This window comes from Trichoderma atroviride, chromosome 5, assembly GCF_020647795.1.
Source record: "Trichoderma atroviride chromosome 5, complete sequence".
NCBI classification, from domain to species: Eukaryota; Fungi; Ascomycota; class Sordariomycetes; order Hypocreales; family Hypocreaceae; genus Trichoderma; species Trichoderma atroviride.
In genome coordinates, this window is record NC_089404.1 from 2,399,698 (window position 1) to 2,423,994 (window position 24,297).

The window sequence follows — 24,297 nt, forward strand, 5'->3', positions numbered from 1 at the left end:
CGATTTGAGTTCGACATATATGAGCCCCCCAGGCATGCGAGGGAGAAAAATGACATCTCCATGTACGCGTGAAACTGCCACACAGCACGTGCATTTTCACACCGAACAGATGGAGAGCTCTAGGACGGAATGCTTCGGCTATTAGATGTGCCCTTGAGCTGCTGCTTCGACTCGATGTCGCTGCTATGGCTCGATCTCGAGGTTTTGGAGGAACATGAGGACACATGTCTCGTTGATGAATATGAACACGAGCAACATGACTGTTGCCTGATGAGCTTGAACCCAAAGGATAGGCAGTACTGAATGGAGACAATACAGTAGAGACCGTAGATGGAGTAAGCTAGTCGTTGTCTCGCTTCTGACATGGATAATTGTAACGGTTCTCTGGGGTAAAAGAGCGAGCTGTCCACTACAAGATTCCTTGTTATACTCGTCTTGGATAGCATGTCATAAGCGGCGTTCAGCTGTTATTGGCACCAAGCCCATTATTCTTCCAAGTGTTCGACAACCTTTCACAAAATATTTCTAGGCACTTGATGTTTCGCACCGTGTCTCACCTACACCTACCTGATGATTGGTCACGGAATGACTACCGAAGTCCAATCAGTGGCGCAATACACACGCGATTTCCCCACATGTCTTGCAAAATGATGCAATCTTCCCGGCCGGTTATTTTCTTTGCGCTCGATTGCAATGGTTTGAAATTTTCGGCCGCATTACTCAATTACTATTGGTGATTGATAAATGCCCATGTTGATTCATCATCGAGATTCAAGGCGCATGGCAAGTTCCCATCAAAGTGCGGGTGGCGAGGGGGCGATGTCCAAATCCCACGAACTGTCCATGCCCACCTGTAACGCGACACATGCAATAGCGGTGTCTCATTTGTGCCCAAGATTTATTCAGCGGCCCCTACTGCCCAACAAATTCCACAGTATAGCTCATTTACTTCCCCGATGCCATTGATTGTCTCCAGGACACCTGCGCGCGCCACCATCGCCGGAGTTGGTAGCGCTATTTTAAAATAAAAAAGGGGGCTGGTGCTTCCCCAAGCGATTGTGAATCGCTCATGTATTTGCGGGTAATAGGATGCGGTGGAAGGGAAAACGCTGGACTGAGATCCCCATACTAAACTCACCAAATCCAGTGCATGCTCGTCCGGAGTATTCCCCCCCCCTTCCCTCCTTGATAGGATAGTGAAGTGTTATCCGCTCCAGTGCCGCCTACGCTATGACGCGTATCACATCATGACGGCTAATTCCATCTGCAGGACAATTGTACCCCTCAGAAGACATGCCCAAAAGCGCATAGAAAGAACGCTGACCAGTGGAGCGAGCTACTCATCTTATTGCAGATATAGCTCCAGACTTATGGCGCGTTCTTCGAATCAAATGCAGTAAATCGATTGCGTCCTCCGAGTTTGTCGATGGCGGGAAGCATCTAATGCACACAGAGATTCGGTTAGAAAGCTATATAAAGCAGTAGTAGCCTGTGGAGATGAAAAGTAGTTTTGTGGCTCGCCGAGGTTTGTTTCATACAGTACGTATACTATTAAAAGTTCTTATCTAGTGTGATCATGCCCGGTAACCCTTAGCCTACCGTAGAAGCAACTCTAGAACACCAAGAGAATTTCACTACTATGACTTAATAGATTAAATCGAAAGCATTGACCTGATGCGGGAATTTTGCAGAGGTACAAGTCAGATATCCATGCGGGCTACGAAAAAACGCCGCCGGTCTCCTACGATGAAATCGCAAGTGATAGGCCGCGGGGTTGTTGCACCTTGATATCGTACTCATCTCAACCAGAATGGAACAAAGCAAATCCACCAAGGATCCTCTTGGTCATCAGTGTAATAGACCTCCATCTCGGGCTGAGCATCCTGATCTCCGTAGCCCTCAAATGTGGCATACTCAGCACTCATTACCCATTCTCGATGCGGGTCTTTATTATCTTGATGCGGAGCTTTATTACGAGTTAGTGGAAATTTTCTCTCAGCACCACATTAGTCTGTGCTTACCAGTATTGGTCTCCTCAGAGTGCGTCGTGATTGTCTGGTAATTCAGCTGGCCAGCTGGCTCTTTCAGGCCCGTCTTTTCCGAATTCTGGGTTGGACCCAGAAGAGGTTGACTGAGCAGCCGAGAGTTTGGCGAAGGGGTGTTATTTGTTTTGGAATCCATTGGGATATGCACGCAACGGTCGTAATTCTTGATAGATTGGCAAGAGTGGGAAATGTTGTTGCGATTTTCAAGCCTGTTACTTGGGTAACAAGAAATGTGATTTGGGCTTGGAAACACGGTCTCGTAGAATAATGGTAAGGCTTTCCCCAGTTGACAACCGTCTATTCTGCTGCTCTTTGGTATTGATTCTCAACTGCATATTTTGGTGTTTGATGAGTTAAATGGTCCGTCGATGCAAGGTGTGGTTATGCGCAGCTCTTCGTTCTCGCACAAGATTTTGTCAATGGTGGTTTTCGTTGGCAGGTTGGATCCTAGGACTAGGTAGAAAAAAAGTGCAGCATGATTATATATAGTTTTTTTCCTTGTTCAGCTCTATGGAGCCTACGAAATCGTAAAAGCACGAAGGTTCGCCACGTTGCACAGCAACGGGTAGAACTGACTTTCGCCGCAAGCCAAGAAGAAGCTTTTGGCGTAATCCCGGAGGGTATAAGCGGGGTGGCTCCGATCAGCACACAAGCTTTGGTGCATCTGTACCTGCTTGCTAGATCTTGGAAATATTTATTCAGGCCTTGTCGGGATGGGCTCCGACTTCTTTATGTTGAAAGACAGCCAATGACGGATAGGGCATGGCTGATTCAAAAACAGCGCCAAAGACAATCTCAATCGCTGGCTCAGTGGCTCTGCCTGCCATTTCACATCTACCTAATAAGCACATAATTATCCATTCGAAGTCAGAAGCAGGTAACTAATTGGGCTTTGTATAGCGCTAGAAAATGTCCTTGGTCGTGGTGCAGAGCTTCTAACTTTATCCACCTTCCTACTCGCCATCCGCGCGTCCTTAATGTTGCATTTTCCTTGCGTGGTGTGGAAGGGGTAGTGCCTTCTGAGAGCGATTTCCACTTGGAAATCCCCGTGAGCGAGGGTATAGTGCGCTGCCAAAGAGATTTATGCCTTGTAGACTGTTTTTGGCTTCGAATAATATCCGCATGCAGTAGTTTACACTCCCGGAAATGAATAGCCAAGTCAATGATGGAGAGCTGGCGATCGTAACAGGCTGTCTGAGCTAGGCATTCAGATCTTAAGTATCGCAGCAACAACGTACGCGAAGGACAAATTAGCCGCACGACTCCTTCACGACGGTGTAAAGATGGGGAAGCGAATGAGTAATTTTGGACGCCAAGCCTCCAAAGAGCTTACCATATCTCCTGCTTGTGATGAGAACAACTAGAAGGGGCCCGATTCATTTACGAAATAGGGAACATTCAATTGGGTGTCGCATGTGCCTCCAGCTTGACTGTTGTGAAGTTGTGCTGAAATGCAATTAATAGCCCACATTGTCTCATCTACCAGGCTGTAGAAGCCGAAACGCTTTCAACAATCCCCATGCCAGGCGATCTGATGAACGTCTCGGTGAAAATCAGCGAAGTAGTCACGATTACAATTGGTCGCACCGTATTTAATGCCTCTTGCGAGCTGTGGACAATCTTCAATGCCGTGCTTTGGAAACATTACGGCGAACGCAGTCCATCACCCGAGTTTGCTGAGAGCATATATCGTTCGCTCTTGTCATGAGCACAGTCTCTGCCACTCGACCTAGTAAGAGGTAAAGAAAACGGCCACTCTGACACTCTTGTGCAGTAAGCAAATAAACTATGGCAACTTCTATCGTGAGAATGATGCATATGGCTATGACGAAGCACATCGTGTAGCATCTGAGCTTGAACTTTTGGGATGACATCACACTGCAGCCATCCGTGGCCATTCTCTTGATGCTGATGAAGGGAATGTAGAGGCTACGTAGATACTCGACTTGGGGCTTGGGGTGGATAATCAGGACGCTGTGCGTGCTGGGAAAAAGGCCGGCAATTACGAAGAAATGATGGCGGTTGATAAATTCATAACCGGCTTTACAGAGGGAATTGATAAAAGTTCGACACGACAGTGAATTCACCGGCGGATGCCTGTCAACAGCATTCGATAAGTAGAATGCGATGAGCCTTAATTATAATGGCAGAGACTCATGAAATTTTACCGAAATTGAGAAATTGTTTCTATATCCTTCAAGCTACGTGGAAACTAAAGGTAGGGACGAGTTCAGATCACCAGCCTACTATTCTTCACCGCGGTTGTTCTAAGCTTTCAGACAGACACTACATCCAAGTCTCATAATAAGAGACAACATAGTTAAAGGAGACTAAGTATGTTGGATTGTCCCAAGTTTCTACATAAATGAGTTTCTAGAACCATATACCCTTAGCTCCGCAACTCATACTTTCGTAGCGAACTTTCCGTGTTGAAGATCTCCCTACAGAAACTTACGCTGCGCTCTCCAAGTCTAGCCCTGCCACAGGGCTGGGCCTGGAATTGTGTAATTGGTAATCGTTGTGTAAGGATTGAACAAGATGCCTGGATCAGTGGGCTTATAGAGTGCAGTTGCTGCAGTCCCAGCAGGAAGCGATTTAGTGCCCGAACCAGTGATGGCAAGATTAATGCACTGCGGATAGTTTTGCATGCCATCCGCACTCCCAGCACCATGAGCACTAAGGAAGTTAGATCAACACTGTCAATCTTGGGAGAATGAGATGACAAGAACATACGCGAGAATTTCATGTCGTATGACATAGTTTCCGGCCTTGAGGCTTGATGGGATTGTCACACTCCACTTGTTGCCCTGGTTGATGAGGACCTGATTCGCCCAGACCTGGGTAGAATAATTAATGCCTGACTCCTGAATTTTGACCCAGCGCAACGATGTCTTGTCCACATTCGTGCATGAGCCGCTGCACTGGGCCAAGTACGTAATAATAGGGCCGTATGGGTGTGGCCATGGGTTAGGACCCCAATAGAAAACAACGGTGCCGCCCGCTGGTATAGTCGCGGTGATTGCACCAGGCGCCGAGTTTTTGTGGCAGATGATATCAGGCGTGGTGTATGCATCTGGGGCGATGAAGCCTAGATCGAGATCCTCAGCGTACCTATGCCATCCGTATAAGCAATGCCCTCAAACGTTTGCAATGAGAATGAGAGCATTTTTTTGGTTAGTACATACCAACCTGCAACATTGGGGAATTTGCCAGTGTTGACCTTGTCATAATAGTAATCAACTATTTGGGGGGGAATATGTTAGATGCCGTCTTGCTAGTTTAGAGTTAAAAAGTAATAGAGAGACATACGGATAAAGCCCTGGTTGTACGCGCCATTGATGGTGAAATTCTGGACTTGCCCATGGCCAAGGACACTTCCTGCAAGACAGCCGAGTGCTGTAAGAGTCAGCTTCGCGGCAGACTTCATTTTGTATACCTTGAATCCTGAATTCACGGTTGTTAATAGCAGACGACCTATTTGATACAGAGCATCGTCCCCATCTTATATAGGTATTTATAGACATTTCTGCTGGGAAGCTCAAAATCTACGATTGGTGGAGTAAAGCTCCGGTTTGCATATGTTTCATGCGCCTATGGAAACAAATATTTAACCGGCGATGGGGGTTTACAGGGATTTCGAGTGTGCTACCTTATATAACATAGAGGCAGTGCCGCTCCTATCATGTGCAGAAGCAGCATCACCTCATATCACGCACCAAGGCGATGTCACCTTTTACAATGCGTCGAAGCAGTGTTTCTATAGCCAGTTTAATACAACTACGGTTAATAGCATGCTTAAAGCAATGGCTAATATTGTTTTATAGCCTCAATTTGACTGTTACATTAAGCAATGTGAGATATGATCAAGCAAAGCTGCGAAGCAGCTTTGCGAGGGTAACTGAGAAAAGGGCGGCTTCCGGATTTACTTCTTGTTAAAAGAAAGTACTATACAATCACTAGCCATAGCTAAAATACTAAGTGGTAATTAATTAGTTTCTCAAATTATATCGCTTTTAACCGCCCGTAATACACTATAGACCTCTTTTCTCTATATGTTAAAAAATTATTGCGATGTATAGGCTGTTTTTTTCTACTTTATTATAATGTGTTTTATAAAAAGTTTAGCTATACACCTCTTACAAATCCGCTTTCACATCTTTACATTTACATATGTAGATCTAGATAATGGGATATCTAGAAAGTAGAGAACTTAGGCTATCTGTACAACATGCTACTGTAGGTGTCAAGCTCGCTGGGTAAAGGTCGCCGCAGGCGCCCCCGGAGGATAATAATGCAATTCCGCTGTGGAAATAGAAAGAAGAAGCAAAGGAAGAAGAAGAGATAAAGAAGAAGAGATAAAGAAGAAGAGGTAAAGAAGAAGAGGTAAAGCAAGAAGAAGAAAAGCCCGTTCTCTCATGAAGCAGCTTTGCTTGCCCCTATGGACGCTTCTAGCGGGCATCAAGCTTGTAGCGTTGCCGCATATACATGGGTTCTGCAGCAGCCGTAGATAATGGCCTAAGGAAATAAGGATTTCATTGTTGCCGGGAGCCTAAGAATCGAAAAGACCGCTGCATCTCATCTGCACATCTGTAATAGTGCCCTACACTAGGCTGCAAAATCTCTATAAGTAATAAACGTTTTAGGAACTTACAAGATAGGTTAATGCCAGCGGGAAGCTGACCTAAGGAATGCGCTGCTGAAAAGACCGTTTGCAAAGGCGCCGTAAAAATTATAGGATCATTTATAACAACCCGCGAGAATTCTAAGATTATACATACAACGACCGCGATAATTCCAGTTATCTATTGTATATACCTACATATAAATTTCAGAAAAAAAGACAAAACCTTAAACAGCCCTGTAACCTTCCTTTTAGTCGTAGGTATCCAGGTAGTAGTATGTGCGCGCATACTATTCGCATGAAATAGCCTGGTATGTTTACAGTAGACGCCTGCCTGTAGGTAGCCATACTTGATAAAAAAAGGCAGGGGCCTACTCGCCTTAGTCATTTAGGCAGCCCGCGGGGTAAGCGCGTTTTCACGCAACTTTTGTCTTCTGCCTCCAGGTTTTTCCATCTCTGCTAAACACGAACTCATTAATCTAACCACAAAATGGCCGGGTTTCAGTTACCTCATCTGAAAGATCTGGGCATATTGGTCCCCAATATTCAAAGCCACCCTTTCAGAGAGCAGCTCCCATCAAATCACCGGTAAAGACACGTCTCCCCGCTGGCTAGATGTAATGACAACTGGCCCCCCACAGCTAATAAGCTAATGGATTAGGAACCGTTCTGAACTCTCCCTCCAAACACGAAATGTCCAGCTCCATTCCCATGTGGAGACCACCCCGTCAACCTATGGGGAGACGGCCAGAATACAGGCCTCTACGAATGATATAGCTTCGTCTTCAAAGACACATCAATATACAACTCAACTCAAGCTCCCTGCCTCACATGCTGTGTATTCGAACTTTTACCTGAGGTCCGACGGCGTGTTGTTTGAGAGCGAGAAGCAACTTACAGCCGACCGAGCTAAACACGCGCTCACCTTAGCCATATTGCCCATCGAAGACGATGAAGCACATGGCCGAAAGAGAATCCGATCGAAAGAGTCGAAGTCAGAGAAACAACCAACAAACAGATCCTATCCCCACCTCTCCTGTGAGGAGTATCAGCCGCCGCCGGGCAGCTTGCCTCAAGATCTCGCTGCGATATTTCTCCACCTGGTGACTCTTATCGACAGACACTTGAATCATAATAAGGATGGAAATAAGAGACTGACAGATGCTACTCGCGTCAAGAGGCAAATCTACACATCCAAGAACGATGTTTGGACACGCGGACGGCAGATAAGGTGCTTCCAACTAATACAACGCGGCCGCTGGCTTATAAACATGAATGTATCACTCGGTGAAATTTATGAAGAAAGGCCCGAAGGAGGTAATGAAACTATAATGATCATGTCTTGCCTATCTGGCCTCTTCAATTTACCCTGGCTACCCCCTGGCCGATTCAAGGAGCTGGAAGATCTACGAAAGCAAGATGAAACCAAATCATTTCGCCAGGGCCAAGGCGCACGCACGACATTGGCTTCTATACCAAATATAGCGCCTGGTATATTACAAGGGTCATTCGCCAGCGCTGGAGACACTGCAGAAATAACCACATCTACACTTAGCAACACGCCAAGAACACCTTGGGATGAACGCGGTGACAAGAGCAAAAGGCCAAAGTTTGCCAGAGATAGCCATGTCACAAACCTACGACCTACCTCAGGGCTATTGTCGAATCATCTTGGGCAAAACGTGTCCAGCGGTTTGACATATGAGACGGCATCTACGATTTTGGTCAGCCACTGCACCTCTCTTCAACAGCCCGTTAGCGATCCACAGAACTACCATGACGCGGGTGGCATCGTATCAGTTCCGTTTAACGGTCGGGGCACCAGGCCAGTGGAATTGAATAGAGTATTGTTTCCATTTGATGGTTGCGGCGTTAAGTTACAACCAGATTCATCAGGATGGCTTTATCCATTTAACGGTTGCTGTGTCAGGCGCGTGGTTTATGATGCATCTGAAGATGACATTCCTGCTTAACCCTTGTGACATTCGGCCACCGAGGCTACATGTTGTCACTCTATATATCAGTGGCCGGTATATGGTATAATTTCAACGCTTGGAACACTATTCTATAGACCCCAAAGTCCAACCACAAAAAGTGTACAAAGATTCTTCACCCAACAACCGTATACTAGTCTCCTGGTTCATAGTATACATATAGCCCTCTTTAAGTGATTTTCCATCAATTGTAGTAGAGAATGGTGGTTTCATTGGAATAAGGTAGCCTGGAAACGTACAGTTTCGAGGCGGCGGTAAAATAGATGAACAAGTCACTTTCATAATGAACCACATTACATCCTATTGGTATTAATATATAAAACAAATTAAGGAATATTAAAACTTACAGGATTCTTGTTTACCGGCAGCTTAGATAGTAGAGATTGTATTAAATCGTTGATCTTTTGATGTAAGTCAAATTTGAGCATCAATGTATTGTTTTCGAATTTAGGATAAGGATGTTTATTATCCTTGGAAATTTCATATCCCTTAAATAGAGAAGGGTTCTCTTCTTCAAAGCTTTTAACCTCATGCAAAAGGCTTTTTGCAAAGCTTAGTACTTCAGGGTTTAAATCTTCCTGGTTTATTGTAAAATCCATAATATTGAACTAAGCTTATTGGAAAACGTAATAAAACAAATAGTAAAGATTCGGAGTAAAGCTTCAGAGACGACATAAAATCGAGTTGGGTCGTTGGGCGCCTGATGGAGGTTTGCCCAACTATGAGGGGCCAATGGGTCATGTGACATTTCCTGATCCGCACGCTAGCAGTGTACAAGTATATGAATGATATGAATGCGTTAAAGTAGTGTCTCTCTATAGCCAGTTTAGTATAACTACAGCTTATGGCAGGCTTAAAGCAATGGCTAATATTGTTTTATAGCCTTAATTTGACTGTTACATTAAGTGATATGAGTTATGATATGTGTTTCATTACCGGCGGCGTACAACTTCAACTTGGCGGAAGGTCCCCTTCCGTTTCCCTCTTTGAGCTATTTCCCCCGTTTTCTAAATTACAACCTGCACACAAGATGTGAAAGAGGATTCTAGTTGCTGCGGCTTTTATTCTATTTTATGCCGCGATTAAAAAGGAAAGTCCGCATAATATTGACTGCGCTATCTCACATAGTCATAACAATAACTATGGGCTCGTATACGTATAATCACCTGCTTCTTGGAGATTTACCAGGCGATTCTAGGATTTACAGTGCTAGGAAAGAGGCAAATAATCAGCTAAACGAGAGTGGATTGGGCTTTTGGGGATTGCCTTAAATTAGCCTTATCGGTTAATATTTAAGCTTAAGCCGCTTGTGATAACTTACGGCTTGGCACTCGCCGGGCAAATGGCTGCTGACCCAAGCAGGTGTTATTCGTAACAATCTTCCCTAGGTGGTGAGTAAATCATAAGCGAGCACCGATTATTGGAGCTTTATGTATTGCTTGGGGCTTCATTCTTTTTCTTCAGCTATGTGCTCTCTATCAAATGTAGAACGGTAGTAACCGCTCTCGCCGGAAATCTAAGAAGCCGTGCTAGGTGTTTAATATCAGCAGACGTTTGTCCATCAGTTGAATTGATTTGCGCACTTTTCATCGTCATTTGTCTATCTATGATGAATCTATATATCCTGAATCTCAAATAGTGGTACAACTAGCCCAAATATCCTAGAATGAGAACTTCTCATTTGTAAGCTCCTCCGTCCACTTCCAGAGCCGCGTAGCTTCGACTTCGCTGAATGCCCAGGGTCTAACGGTATGCAAGTAAGGGTTAGAAACCTGGCAATCCAAGAGATACGCTCCGGTATGGTCTTAAAACACGAGTTAGCACGGGTCTGAGACCTGATATCAAATATTCGAATGCTCACCTGCAAGATCCTGATCAAACGAGGCATACACAGCTGTTGCAATACCGGCCTCTTTGCTCTTATACTTTGGCCAGCCATTGACGGCTTCGTCGTTACCGAGCTCCAAATCGATTCGAACTAGACCGTGGATTAGTAAAACGAAGCATGCTTTAGTACTCGTGTAATTAAAGAACACCTACTGATGTCTCCAAACTCGCCGGCCCAGTCAATGTTTGCTCCCAATGGAGTCATGATTACACCGGGGTTGACGCTAAATACTTGCGCCCTCTTTCCCAGCACTTTTCCTAGATGGAGAGCGTAAAGCTGAACCGCCGTCTTTGACTGGCCATAAGCGTGCCACCTGTTGTAGTTCTCGCCACCCTATACGATGATTGGATGGAGATTGTTAGTCGCTGAAATTGTTTCGACGACACCGAGCTGCTGAGTCTTACCTTGAAGTTGGGGTCATGCCAACGAATGGGGCCCCAGCGGTGACCATCACTGCTAAGAAGTACAATTCGTGGGCTCTCCGACTTGAGAATCTTGGGCAAGATGCTGTTGGTGAACACCCAAGGAGCGATATAGTTGACGCCCAGCTGCTTCTCGAATCCGTCAACTGTGGTTCCATATGGAGTACCCATGATGGCTGCGTGGTGGCAGAAGACATCAATGTGTGGCACATCATCCCAAGAGTTGACAATAGCGGCCGCTTTTTTCACTTCTGCAACAGATTCAAGATCGAGATTGAGAGATTTGGTGGCAACCTTGGGGTTGGCCTTTGCAATGGCGCTGATGATGAACTGCAGCTTTTCAGCATTGCGGCCTGCGAGAATCAGAAGCTTGGGCTCAGATTTGGCAATTGCGAGACAGTATTCCTCTCCGAGACTGCCTTGAGATGTACCAGTCACTAGGATAATTTTGCCTTTAATGTTATCTGCGTATGTAGCGGCCAAGTCGTGCCCGGAGATGGAGTCGCCGTTTGCAGGAGGAGCCATGTTGTCTGAAGCAAAGCAGTAAGATTGTGAGACTAGTTGACGATAGGAGAGTTCTGAATTGAATTGAAGGATTAAGGGAATTAAAAAAATAAAAGGAAGTTAGAATCGAGAATATTTATAGAGATTTATTTCAGATGCCTTGTCCTAAATTCTCATTTCAATCAGCAAATGGTGTATACTAACACATCTCTTTTGGGCCATGCTCCAAGCCTAGAGCGCCACCACATCAGCGCCGCGGAGTTTCTGTGTGAGGTCCACATAGAGAGCGTGTCAGCCAACTTTATGGACACGAATCTGGTCCTTTGAATCGCCTAGAACCAACGCCAATTGGCTTAATAATGTTTGTCTTTCATGCTTCTGGGACGAGGCCATAATTGTTTTCTTTCTATTTGATTCTTGGCGTCAGGCGCAGATTCCAAGTCGATATCTCCATTATCTCCACTAGGTGGATTATTGTGGTGATATACGCAGCGCAGTCTTCTCGTAAATACGAAATGATGAGAACATTTTTAGTTTCTGCTGATTATCAATTCATAACCAATTGATTGACTTGCTATCTACGATGATCTTTCTGTATAAACTCTACACTGGAATTATTACACGCATAGAACTATAGAGCAGTATCCGTATATTTGTGCCAATTGTTAAGTGAGGTTAAATATGCATATAGGTATAGGTAATTTTGTATATCCAGCTTATAATACAGCAGCTATAACATATATAATTCCTCCTCTTGGGAAGTGGTTTTATGGTTCGACCCTCCCCAGTGAATTGTTTTTGTCAGCCGCTCGGAGAATGTGTGTCGGATACGATGTGTAAGTGACTCGCCCCATGAGCTTTTTAGCTCACCGGAGAACAGTGTGAAATAAGTTCTCGAACAAATAATACTGGACGTCTGCCAATCGCTTTTGTTTCTTAACAACGAGTGTAAAAGAAAGCCAACGATCACTCATTAATTCGCAAACATAGAAACTAACGTCATCTCTTTTCCTTTCTTTTCTTTTCTTTTCTGCGGTCGGCGATATTGATTTATATGACGTCTCAGCTCGCTCTCCTCCATCGCGGCTGCGGCGTAGCCACAGTTTCAGAATGCGCGATTCCGGTGCCCGCCAATGACGAAGTCGTCGTCAAAGTTGCTGCTGTGTGTCTGAACCCAATTGATTGGAAGATACTCTACGGTGCTAAGTCGTCGGCACCGACTATTCTTGGCTGTGACCTCGCTGGCACGGTAGCCTCTATTGGCGATGAGGTGACGGCAATTGAGGTCGGCGATCGTGTTATTGGCTTTATAGCAGGGGGTGAGTGTATAGCTTTGTCTTGTATTTTTGTCTTTTAAATACAAAACTTGCATGAGTTCATGGCACTGCTGAGAAGTTGTGCTGACAAAACGAGTTGTGTAAAGGCAACCCTTTGAGACCGAACGATGGCGCTTTTGCCCAGTATGTTGCTGTACCGGCCCACGTCGTCATACATATTCCTCAGGATATGTCATTTGAAAGCGGCGCAACTCTGCCAACCCCACTTTTCGTCAGCGGATTCTCTCTCTACAGGAAGCTATCAGTTCCATACCCATCCCTTCCAAGTGAAGCGGTCAGCACGTCTACGACAGACAGTGAGAGTGGACGCCAATCCATCTTAATTTACGGAGGCGGTACTTCAAACGGCGCAATGCAAATACAATTAGCCAAATTGTAAGTATTGCTTCAATTGACTCACTCAACATGTTCACAAAATGAGATCCTTACGTTCGTACAAGGTCGGGCTTGATAGTATACACCGTGTGCTCTCGAGCTAGCTATGAATTAGTGAAGCAGTGTGGCGCTGATTGTATCTTCTACCATGTGAGTGAGGCTCTTTTGGCTACGCAGTATCCTAAGTTAGGTATGTGAAGACTGAACATTATTAGGATGAGCCATCTACTTTACAAGATTTACGAATTGCGACACATGGCAAGATACGGATTGCAGTCGACTGTATAGCAACGGAGCAATCAGCTGCCATTTGTGCTTCTAATATGGAAACCTATGGAGGGGAGTATATCAGCTTTACGGGAGCTAGAATTCGTGATCCGCGCATTACGACTGTCAACATCTTTGGATTCACAATGCTGAACAGAGAATTCTTTTTTGAAGCTAGAGGGCTTCGAGCAAATGTGAATGTTGCAGACGTAACTTTCACAACTAATTTCGCGCGCCGTGCGGAGCGGCTCATTGCGCTGAATGCAATTAAACCCAGCGCTGCGGAAGTTCGTCCTGGAGGGCTGGATGGAATCATTTCTGGATTAGAAGACATGAAAGCTGGAAGAGTACGGGGGAAGAGACTTGTATACATTATTGATCCAATTGATCAATGATGATTCATTTAATATGAGGCTTGCCTAGAAGTTCTTTAGCAATCAATATAGAGAGAAGAGGAGAACGATCAGTGTTATTATCGATCGATCACTTCTATAGCTCGTACAAGGCGCCTAAGAGTAGACGCAAATGCGCGAGATATATCCCAAACGCGCATATTTTGCAACACACGAACCGCTTCTTGAACCACCTGCACTCGACTTTCCGGGCTGCCCAGCATTGGTACGCCATACATGCCAAGCTGAATGTGCCGTTCGCCCTCATGAACCCACTTCAAAACGTTAGCAGTCCAGTTAGCCGCATCATTAACCGGAGGCCTGTCCAGCAGAAGGATAACTCTGTTTGATTCGGGATCAGAATTCTTGTTCTTATCGCTGCAAATGCTATCTCTGAGCGGAGAAGCCAGAAGTGTAGCAGCGCACCACAAGACTGCGCCAGCGTAAAAGGCGTAGAAAGACTCGTATGGAGTGTTGAATGGAAAGTCACGGCAAATTCCCATGATCTGTGAGCTGTGGTAGATGACCTTGCGGACTCGGGCTGGATCTTCTTCTCCCCATTTGACCATGCGTTCGCGAGCCGGCTTGTTGAAACCCGCACTGCGAAGTAAAGCAGGTAACCAGTCCATCAGATCGCTTGCGCCATACAAGTATGACATGTGGATGATCAAAGCTCTTTGGGTGACATGACGAAGAGTGCGGTCGTCTGTAGCCATGGAATACTTCAAAACATGCGGCGAAATTAAGAAATCTCCCATCTTGTCTGTAAGTGTTGCTTTATGATCAGGAATTGGCATGTAATCGGGCACCACGTCCATGAGAGGAGACACCTGTAACTCTTTAAGTGACCACACAAAACGAGCTAGAGTCACCATGATGATATGGATATGTTGTGTATCGGTCAGCTGGATCTTGTCGATGAGACTCGCATCGAAGCAGCTGCGAGCTGCGAGCCGAAAGCCAACCGGATCAGCCTCGGTCTTCCATGGATGCAAGGCCATCCACGCATGGGCAGACGGAGCTTCCCAGCTGTCTGCATCGCTGGGGAGTGCCAGTGTCAGATCAGGTGTGCTGAAGGCAGGGCGCTGGTTGTGAAGAACACTGGCCAGAGCATCGAATTCCTACCAATAGGTTAGAGATAAGTCACAGTACAGTTTCTCCAGTGGACTCAAAGAGAGTTAAGCATACGTGTATGGCCCATCCCAGCCTCTTGCGTCTTTCGAAAGCGATCCAGGAACTCCATTGAGACTCAACACTCTCGCTCTTAGTCGAGGGAGTCCGTCGTGGTGTATCATGAAACAGCCCAACTTGTTTTCCTGTCTGGATTAGAGACCACCTTAAAGTCTCGCTATAATTAAACAAGACTCTATCACCACTGCAGTATCCGTAGATTCCTTGGAGCAACTGTGCCGCCATGAAAGGTTCAGAAGATGCAATACGTGGGTCGCGCTCGCCCTAGTTGAACATCAGTGCCGTGGTTGTTTTAGTTAGTTGTAACGACTAACCATCGAAAGTAGGAGTCGGCGGTTCAGCTTTGCGATAACATTGGCAAAAGACGCTGCCCCGCTAAGATTTGTGAATCGTGCGCCTATGCTTGCGATAGCAAGAATGAGCGTGACTGGCGCGACTGTAGGGTCAAAAGTAGGTTTGTGAATAAAGCTCAGGACCTGTAAGATTGCGTTAGACTAGAGAACGCGCCAATACATGATTATTTAGGATTTAACTCACTGGTTGAAAGTTGACAAAGAATAGATCAATGCAGTGGTCCAGCTTTTCCTTGCTCGGGAAAGCCGCGAATGAAATAGGTGCCCAGATCGGTTCTTCGAGGCAAGTTTTGGCTGCCTGTTGGATACGATCTCGATCGTCATCAGTGAGATCTCGCAATTGGGTATATGATCCAGTCATGGGTTGGTCAACCCGTTGTTCACCTAATCCGGGGACATCCAAAGATTGCTCAGCAAGTTCAGGAGGATCAAGCAGCCATCCTTCTTGCTGCGTCGCACTCTCCTTGTATTTGGAGGCTGGTTCTTGGGCTACATTGAAAGGATTTTGATACGTTGACCAGAGCAAATGCGAGGCATGATCCACCGGGATGTGATCGGCAGAGAAGCCGAGAGTGTTGAAGTCGACTCTATCTCCAGTATCTCGAAGCATCCAGTCGATATTTGCAGCTTCCCAATGTGGAATTGAATTGTTATGGGGAAAGATTTCATCAACCTTTTCGGTGGAAAGCAGTGCAAAGGTTGGTGCTAGAAATGGCGTAGAAGATGTTGAACTTTGTATGTCTGTCTCTGATGAGAACAATTGTGAATCCCGACCATTGGCTTCAACCAGCTCCAGGACACTCGGAATCTCATTTTGATGATCGAATATATATGATGCGGTAGCATCTGGAGTTGATTTGTGCACCAATTTCGTGTGCGAGTCGTATTGCCGTTTCTGCCCACAGCCAGTACTACTCAATGGATACGTGCACAAGACTTCTCTCTGAGAGCACGCGAGACACTGCGGATGATCTCCAGAACACTTAATCTTCGATCTGCAATGATATATCTTAACATTTCGCTCTTCTCTGAAAGGACACCATTGCAAGCTGGTACCTTTGACAGCGATTGCATGACTTTCTGCGCACCTTGGGGCCTCGCTCGTGCATCTTTATGTGCCGAGTAAGACTATCCCTATTGCGTGGTCTTGTCAGCTTCTTTTCTGTGGCCTTGAAAGTATGGGGAGAGGTTCTTAATACTTGCGGCGAAACTCCCTATCACAAATCCGGCATAAATTCATTGCGCGTGAGAAGGAGGTCAGCTAGTTGCGGAAAATAGCCAGTAAAAATAATAGAATGACGAGATAATCCCAATATCACAGTAATGCCGCCGAGCATGAATTGAGAAGTTGTCAAAATAAACATGAGAGAGCATCAAGGAAACTCGAGAGCTCATGTTTAGAAGCGGCGATCAAGAGACGGAGCTAAGCGTTGATGCTGCAGCAAAGTCCGAGGCTTAGCTCCAGAGCCGACTCAGAGCATGACGCCCGTAATCAATCGATAAGCACAGCGACTCACCATCTTGGACAACAGTGAATAGAGCAATTCTGCTATTGCGATGAAGCAGGGAAAGTATTAGAAGCTTGTCTAAATTGGCTGATTGTGACTCCCTATAATTTGAGACATCCAGTGCACATTCCATCAAGTCGGAAGTCGGGCGGCTTAGAGGATGCGTTGCTCCATACAGGTGTGCATGAATATCCATCATCAGATCCAACTGAAAAACTTCGAGTACGCTTTGACCGTTGAAAAATATGTACCCTTTTACCGAAGAATCGAAAGCGTAGTAGGCAAGCTCAAATTTGGCGACACTTTTCACCGGCTTCGCGTTGGGGCCATTAGTAAAGGGCTCGACTTTGCATCACTAATCAACAATTCTTGGTCGGAGTTTGAGTCAAAATCTGGCTTCGCGCAATTTAATTACATAAACCGTAGACGACTTTTGTTGACTGAGTCTGAGGCTGCTAGATTGACACAAGAGCAGTGAAACATCATCATCAACTTGGAAATATCTTCTCGCTCTTACAGGAAACAATGGCCGCGCAGGCGCCAAACCCTCCGGCACTATTCTTAACAACAGAGTCGAACAATTAGTAGGGCTTCTTTGCATCCGTTGAGGATCTCTCAAAAAAGGCGTGAGGAAGACAGAGATATGGTGAAGTGGCATCATCGAGATATATAACGACTAATCTCTAGCCCGAGAGGATACTCTTCCGCATCTCAAGCGATATAGTTTTCAGTAAAGATTCCTAATAATGGGTCACTGCATATGTACAAGTTCTTATCTAACACGCAATCCGTGTGTGATCGATCATAGACGGCCACTCCAATGCTAAGCAGTAATTTTCTCAGGGTCAGTGTGGCGGGTCGCTAGCAAGAACACCACCAGTCCGCAGCCCCCCTCGGGACACTCAGGTTATGATAGAGCGTGCTGGACATAGAAGACGGCACTTAGAATCGAGTACTGAGTTGCAGGAATGGCTGGGCTCAATTTTAAGCTAGACTGAAAGCACGGTCACCTACATGAGGTCTCTTCGACGGCTAATGCAAGTGACACTCCATACATTCCTTTACGTGTAACATAATGAGAAGAAGTGTGAGCTGTTGTGCTATTTGGGAGCAAGATAATAAGTAGTTATATGTAACTATTTATATTCCAAGCATGGGAATAGCTGTGTGTGTGAATGATGGAGCTTCACGATGCTACGGGCGTGTGTTCTTTTTCCTTAATCTAGATTTTAGCCATGAGCGTATTTTTGCCAAACGAGAACAATACAAAGTGTACCTCATACAAGCTCGCTTGTACTTCCAATCAAATATATGTTGGCCGTGCGCCACACTTCCCTTCCTCTCTTTTTACTAAGGAGCTACTTCAATCATTCGTATTAGCTACACTCAAAACAATTCATTGCTTTTATAAGCCACTGACTGCTCAGCCTCCTAACTGAGCTACTAATCTATTGATTACCATTGCTGTCAAGTCGAGACTTGTATGCTATAAATATAATTAACAGCAGCTGGTGGCAGTTGTTGACAAAAATAGTATGCAACAGGCCAAGCTGGCAAGGCCATAGAATTCACTAGTTGTAGCTCTACAACAAATTGGGCCTATATTGGTTTCATATCTGCATCATTGTGGCACATATTGGTTGCTTATATGACACCGAAGAACTTTTTTATTGGATGATAGAGTCTCGCGCGATAGGACATGGAGTGTTGTACAAGAAATGCAGTCGGCGGTCAGCGCAATAGGATTTCCGTACGATAAAGAACTTTCCATAAATAGAATTAAATATATCTATTATATTTCTGGTTTAAATTCTGGGGCGTTGCATTGTCTGCTCTCTCCACACTTCTCGTTCCCAATGCCGCTCGTCGTCCCAAACGTGACAGAGCCCGCCTGTCAGATGCAATTCGATTCCAGCTCAACACAACTCAGAATATGATTCCACTAAAGACATTGGGGAAGAGATTAGTAAAGAGATATAACCCCCTTCGTCAAGCTGAGTTATCGGTGGAGCAAGATGAAGATGTAACGCGGCAGGGAAGCCCTACAATCTTCACAGCGACAGTCAACAATATCAGCGAGGAGACCCAGCTCCTAACAGAGAGCGACGTTCACAATGAGTACTTGTTATCCATCTGAGTTAGACTATTCATACCCTTCTCTTTTACTAACCTTGAACAATTCTTAGCCGCTACGCAAAAACAAGTTTCTTGGCAAAGTACATCCCTGACTTAGAGCAAGCGAGACACGAACATGCAAAATCATGGAGACGCAGAACGACAAAGAGAGCAATAATGCTCGGAACACAAGTGCTAGTAGCCATCATGGTTTTTGCTGCCAATTTTGCGATCCTCATAGTCTCAATTCGGGCTTTCCCACCTAATGCACTCCACGTTGGCACATATAAGACCGGCAACTGCACAGATATCAACAGGATCAATAGTATTATACATGTGACTCTGAATATCGCCTCGTCAGCTTTTCTCGGAGCCGGAAACTACTGCATGCAGATTCTTGTTGCACCTTCGCGAGGGGAAATTGATCGAGCGCACAAGAAAAAGCGCTCGCTCTACATTGGGGTTCTTAGTATAATAAATCTATACTATGTGAAGAGGAAGAGACTATGCGCATGGATCATTCTTGGGATGTTCTCAGCATTGTTACACTTATTGTAAGTCATCATTCACTTTGTTCACTTAATGTAGGAGAAACCGGCTAAATAACCATGACGTTGTTCTAGTTGGAATTCAGCCTTTTTCGCCTCGATACCAATAGCTGCGATCCCTCGTGCGATAGTCACAAATGATTTCCTGGTTAACGGAGAAGACTGGACGGTTTCTGATCCTCTAGGACATGCCTCTTGGTTCCAGGCTTCTGCTCCTGCTGAAGTCGGACCCCTAAATAGATCGCTAATATACTCCATGCAGATGGCTGCGGTCAACTACACCCGCCTAGGTTCACGGGAATGCATAACACGGAATATCGATCCAATGACTGTAACAAGTAGTGTCATCGTGGTCGCCAAGAACATGTCATCCCAAGCGAATAACGGCTCATCATTTATTGACGGGTGGATCTCGCAGTGTGAGTTTTGGACATATTCAACGGGCTGGATATGCGCTTGGTACACAACGAAAATTTTCTGCGATGCGGCATTCACTTCTTCGTTTGCAGACAACTGGGTACTTCAACCAAGGAATGATATACCTGTATTGGTCGATTACTGCCTCGTCAGCGACGAGGCTAACAACCAAGAGCGATGCGGGCTGCATTATATGACGCACATACTGACATTTATGTGTTGTTGTACATTCGTATCTTGTTTGATAATTATATGGGTTTGGAAGCAATATTTCAGCCATACAAAAACTATGCAAGGGAAATTACAAAACGAAACAATGATGACAATGGGAGACACGATCCATAGCTTCCTAGCATCACCAGAGCGGAGTCAGATTCACGATGAAGATGAAAGCGAGACAAAGTTTGGGTCAACCTATGTTCGAGCAAGGAAAGCAACCTGGCAGCCGAAGGCGCGTGTTGGTTGGTATAAAGCCATAACACCTCTCTCCTGGGCCATTTCCATCTTCTTGTGAGTAACATCAGCCAAGTTTCAGTGCCTCATATTGACCGTGTATCAGATTCATCGCTGGCTTATCGGGAACAGCAGTCGCAATTGGAATACTTATCCACACCCAGAAAAGTAGGGGCCAGGATGTCGGTCCTTCTGGCATTTGGAAGCAAGGCTTCAAAGTCAGTCCATCGGCCACATCAACAACATTTGGTCCCCTGAATGATAGCATTACAACCAGGTCGGCACAGCTCTGGGCGAACATCGTCGTTGCCAACAGTCTGCAGCTCATAGTCAGCTTTCTCTACCTATTCTACAACAACATCCTCACGAGGCAACTAGTTGCTGATGAATGGATTCGATATCTACGTCCGGATGGAAAGAAGACTTTGCGCGTATCGTCGCCAATTGGGATGCAGCGTTCGTCCTATTTTCTCTCTTTACCATGGAAATATGCCGCGCCCCTCATGGGTCTCTCTATCTTGCTACACTGGCTGATATCTCAAGGTGTTTTCCTCATTCAGACAAGTACCTTTGGTCCTGGTGCCAATGGAGAGAGATTGCCTGAATTCGATACCACTTCCCGGGGGTTTTCAGCCCTTGGTGCCATACTAGGACTTTCCGTGGGCGCAGTCATGGTAGTGGCTCTCATACTGAATTCCATGATAAGATCTTATGAGAATATTCCACCAGATTTCCAGCTAATGGGATTCAACAGCAGTGCCATAGAAGCCATGTGTGACCGACCGGAAGATGATTCAGAGGCCTATATGTTTCCAATAAGCATAGGATTGGTGGATGGAGAGCAAATTCAACTGTCGGGTGGCATCAAGAAAATGATTTTCTCAACAGCTACCGACTTAATTCAAGCGCCCGAAGAAGGAACAGAGTACATGGGACCAAGATTTTTAAAGAAGGCTGAAAGCCGGCGAGCGGTATAGTTGCCAGGTATTTTGCAAAGGGGTGTGATGTTTGCCTGCCCGGTAATTCCAGTGCCAAGACAAATACAACGTGCAAAGTGCAAGATTCGAGCAATAAAATGCCAGATTTTAGAAGCAGCCATTGAAGTGGAAAACACGAGCAAAAGGTCTATTTTACTTGTGGAAACAGATTGAATGCTCTTACATCAACGTTCACTTAAGATAATTGCTCAAGGTACTATAAGCGCATGGCAATCAAATTTCTATTCTTGGTTAAGCACATTCAACCACATGCATAGGCTCTTCTCCATTTTTGTCTTATACATTTACTTCTTGCGACGCAATGTCTTGCTAATTGCTTTGTAATATTTACAGGCCGACCTTGGCTGATAAATATACCGTAAAAAGGGTTATTTTCCTCATGTACAAACGCACGCTTGCTAGTTGCCTGTAGCAGCTATACAGTATTCTTTACAGCGGCGACCATACAGTAAACAGTCGACCCGTGAATGCATACATGGAAATTGTTCCTTATTCAGTCATTCACCCAGGTTCTAATTAAACGACGTTTGCAGTATTATCCATAATTACAGCACCATTACAAATGATTAGGTATATTTGTATCCTCGAGATTCTACTTGTTCATCCAAATGATGATTCTGACATATGAAATACAAGGTGTCCTATTCACGCTGTGTGATCACTTTTATTTATAAGCAAAGCCAGATATAGAGACACAGCGGTGAGATCCAAGATTCACGATTGCAAATCACGGGCAGGTGGGGAAGAGATACAGCAAGAAAATAGCGAGAAATGATTCTTCACTTACAGCGCTTTTCGTTTACGGTGACGTAAGAGATGATGGAACCACTAAATTTTAAAATACCTGTCTTGAGAAAACGCTCATATATAACATGAGGAAGCTTCCGTTAGATATTGGAATGCGAATTCCACTCTTTAGGACGAGCAACGCCTCAAGATAATATATGCCAGGGGCAGAGGCAGATATCACAGAAATTGCAACAAAAAGACACCAGCCTATCCTTTCCAAGAAGACTCAGTTAACAAGGCTAATCTGACAATGTATGCTATTCTGGCAACTATTACCCCCAAGGCTGGGTCGTTTCAGGAAGTGGGTATCCAGTTAACTTGCAAATGAGCTTGTTTTGCTATTGTGTAGTAATACTTACTTTCTTTAGGTCACCAATCTCGTCAAGGCTATCGGGAAATTCGCAGAAGAGCATGAGCCATAATGCGTCGAATTTCGGCTCTGTACCGAAGTGGATGCTGAAGGACTTGAAGCAATCTATACCATAGAGAAGTAAGCCGAATATCCCGTCAAATGCAACCATGAGTTGTAGCTTACGGAATTTCAGATTCAACACCATCAGTGGTCTACGCACACATCAGACAACGCCTGAATTAGCCAGTTTCTACAAAATTACTGCTGAAAAGAACCTTTTGGAGAAAGAAACGGTTGTCAAAATTGTAAAGGGCGTGTATGGATTCCACGTCTAAAGCAGTATTACAGTGTGGGCATCATATTACCGACAACATACCATATGATCTTGTTAGTAATTGCAATAAGGATCTCAGCATAATTCATGATTATTTTCCTCGTCAAATAGCATACTCCACTTCTTCTTGAACCATGGCGCTGCCTCCCAGCTATGAATGTCCCAAGGCTGCCTAGTTCCATTATTATCGTCACTTCTGCTAATCCAACAAATCAGCCCGTCGCGGAGGATGTCCATCTTGAGCTCTTCAGGATTAACCAGCTGAGGATTTGTCGCTGTCAAAGTTATAGCTCGGGCCCGTAAAAGCGGAAATGGCAGAAGGTCAAGGTTTGGTTTGTGGGGGAAAAGAATCTGGGGCAGCGTTGGTTGGAGATGGGCTGGTAGAGAAGGAATCGCGGCTGCCGCAAGGAGGGCCTTGGGATCGTCTTCTGCTGTGGTTTGGCGATAGAATGGCGAACAGGGCTTGCCATTTGCCAGATCGTGGAGCGTAATGCCCAGAAGAATAGCGACATGCATGTATGCGATGGATGGTGATAACTTGGACTGCCGGGAATAGGGCTTGTAAAACCCGGGTAGAAGAGAAGGCATGGCCAAGTACATCGAATTGTGTTGAGTCTGACCTTGGCCTTCCAATACGTTATCCAACTCAGTATGAGAGAAAGATTCAGGTTCAAAGCCTTTATATCCAAACTCGTTCGTCGAAAGACCTTGGCCGTGATAGTAGTCCAAAGTTTGAGAGCTGGGTTGAGACTTTGACTTCGGCGAATAGAAGGCAGAGACTTGTTTTGGTATTGACGGAAGAAAAGATATGCTCATCAAATTCTCCTTTGTCTCACGCTCAGATGTAACGCCTCTTGGCGCTGGATAGGCCAAATTCGCTTCTGGGCTAAACAAGTGAGAAGCTACTAGAAACATGTAATCTTCTGAGGGACTAATGAGGGAGCTCGTTGAGGGAATGGTCATCCCAGATGTTGCGCTTCCATGCTCATCGAGATTCGTGATAGGCAGCGAAGAGACTGTAGAGTCAAAAGCAGGATACTTGCCTACTTGGCAGTCATCAATGCCGAGATCCAAAGCAGCGGTAGTCTCTGATAGTGACAAGTACACGTCTTGATATACGTCTCTGCCTTGAGAAAACATATGTTGAATCGTCCCACCAGAGCTCCCATTGGTCTCAAGAGATACTGGCTGAGAAGCAGTGCTATCGGGGCATGGATTGATGCAAGTATTATCCTGCAACTGAGCTGACAAGGGAGGAACCCCAGCTCTTCCGCAAAGAGTCGAGGTACTTTCCTCTGTAACAGAAAGGTGGCGCGGCCTGAGTTCATGGTATCTTCTTGAGCAGCCTCTGGCGCTTAGTTGAAGAGCCTCAGAGGCCTGCCTCTGTCTCTGGC

General features: G+C 45.3%; 6 protein-coding genes across 6 annotated transcripts; 2 read left to right on the forward strand and 4 right to left on the reverse strand.

Annotated features, from left to right (window-relative positions):
• Nucleotides 1-1,720: 1,720 nt before the first annotated feature.
• Nucleotides 1,721-2,588, reverse strand: TrAtP1_009998 (uncharacterized protein). The gene is made up of 2 exons (XM_014093646.2): nucleotides 2,022-2,588; nucleotides 1,721-1,966 (listed from the first exon to the last, which is right to left on the reverse strand). Exons 1-2 carry the CDS (start codon nucleotides 2,179-2,181, stop codon nucleotides 1,797-1,799), a joined length of 330 nt encoding a protein of 109 aa, XP_013949121.2. The 5' UTR covers nucleotides 2,182-2,588; the 3' UTR covers nucleotides 1,721-1,796.
• Nucleotides 2,589-4,516: 1,928 nt separating this feature from the next.
• TrAtP1_009999 (uncharacterized protein) lies at nucleotides 4,517-5,472 on the reverse strand (the record flags this gene model as incomplete). The annotated part of the gene is made up of 4 exons (XM_014093645.1): nucleotides 4,517-4,721; nucleotides 4,779-5,156; nucleotides 5,231-5,285; nucleotides 5,355-5,472. 4 exons carry the CDS (start codon nucleotides 5,470-5,472, stop codon nucleotides 4,517-4,519), a joined length of 756 nt encoding a protein of 251 aa, XP_013949120.1.
• Nucleotides 5,473-10,321: 4,849 nt separating this feature from the next.
• Nucleotides 10,322-11,495, reverse strand: TrAtP1_010000 (uncharacterized protein; the record flags this gene model as incomplete). The annotated part of the gene is made up of 4 exons (XM_014089546.1): nucleotides 10,322-10,464; nucleotides 10,522-10,638; nucleotides 10,701-10,881; nucleotides 10,953-11,495. The coding sequence occupies 4 exons, from the start codon at nucleotides 11,493-11,495 to the stop codon at nucleotides 10,322-10,324; spliced, it is 984 nt and encodes a 327-aa protein (XP_013945021.1).
• A 1,033-nt stretch (nucleotides 11,496-12,528) lies between these two features.
• TrAtP1_010001 (uncharacterized protein) lies at nucleotides 12,529-13,868 on the forward strand (the record flags this gene model as incomplete). Its single annotated transcript, XM_014090016.2, has 4 exons — nucleotides 12,529-12,793; nucleotides 12,898-13,186; nucleotides 13,252-13,336; nucleotides 13,402-13,868. 4 exons carry the CDS (start codon nucleotides 12,529-12,531, stop codon nucleotides 13,846-13,848), a joined length of 1,086 nt encoding a protein of 361 aa, XP_013945491.2. The 3' UTR covers nucleotides 13,849-13,868.
• A 57-nt stretch (nucleotides 13,869-13,925) lies between these two features.
• On the reverse strand, nucleotides 13,926-16,112 carry TrAtP1_010002 (uncharacterized protein; the record flags this gene model as incomplete). Its single annotated transcript, XM_014090015.2, has 4 exons — nucleotides 15,574-16,112; nucleotides 15,351-15,512; nucleotides 15,034-15,300; nucleotides 13,926-14,966 (listed from the first exon to the last, which is right to left on the reverse strand). Exons 1-4 carry the CDS (start codon nucleotides 15,997-15,999, stop codon nucleotides 13,926-13,928), a joined length of 1,896 nt encoding a protein of 631 aa, XP_013945490.2. The 5' UTR covers nucleotides 16,000-16,112.
• A 4,181-nt stretch (nucleotides 16,113-20,293) lies between these two features.
• Nucleotides 20,294-21,407, forward strand: TrAtP1_010003 (uncharacterized protein; the record flags this gene model as incomplete). Its single annotated transcript, XM_014090014.2, has 2 exons — nucleotides 20,294-20,487; nucleotides 20,537-21,407. 2 exons carry the CDS (start codon nucleotides 20,294-20,296, stop codon nucleotides 21,405-21,407), a joined length of 1,065 nt encoding a protein of 354 aa, XP_013945489.2.
• Between the last annotated feature and the right edge of the window lie 2,890 nt (nucleotides 21,408-24,297).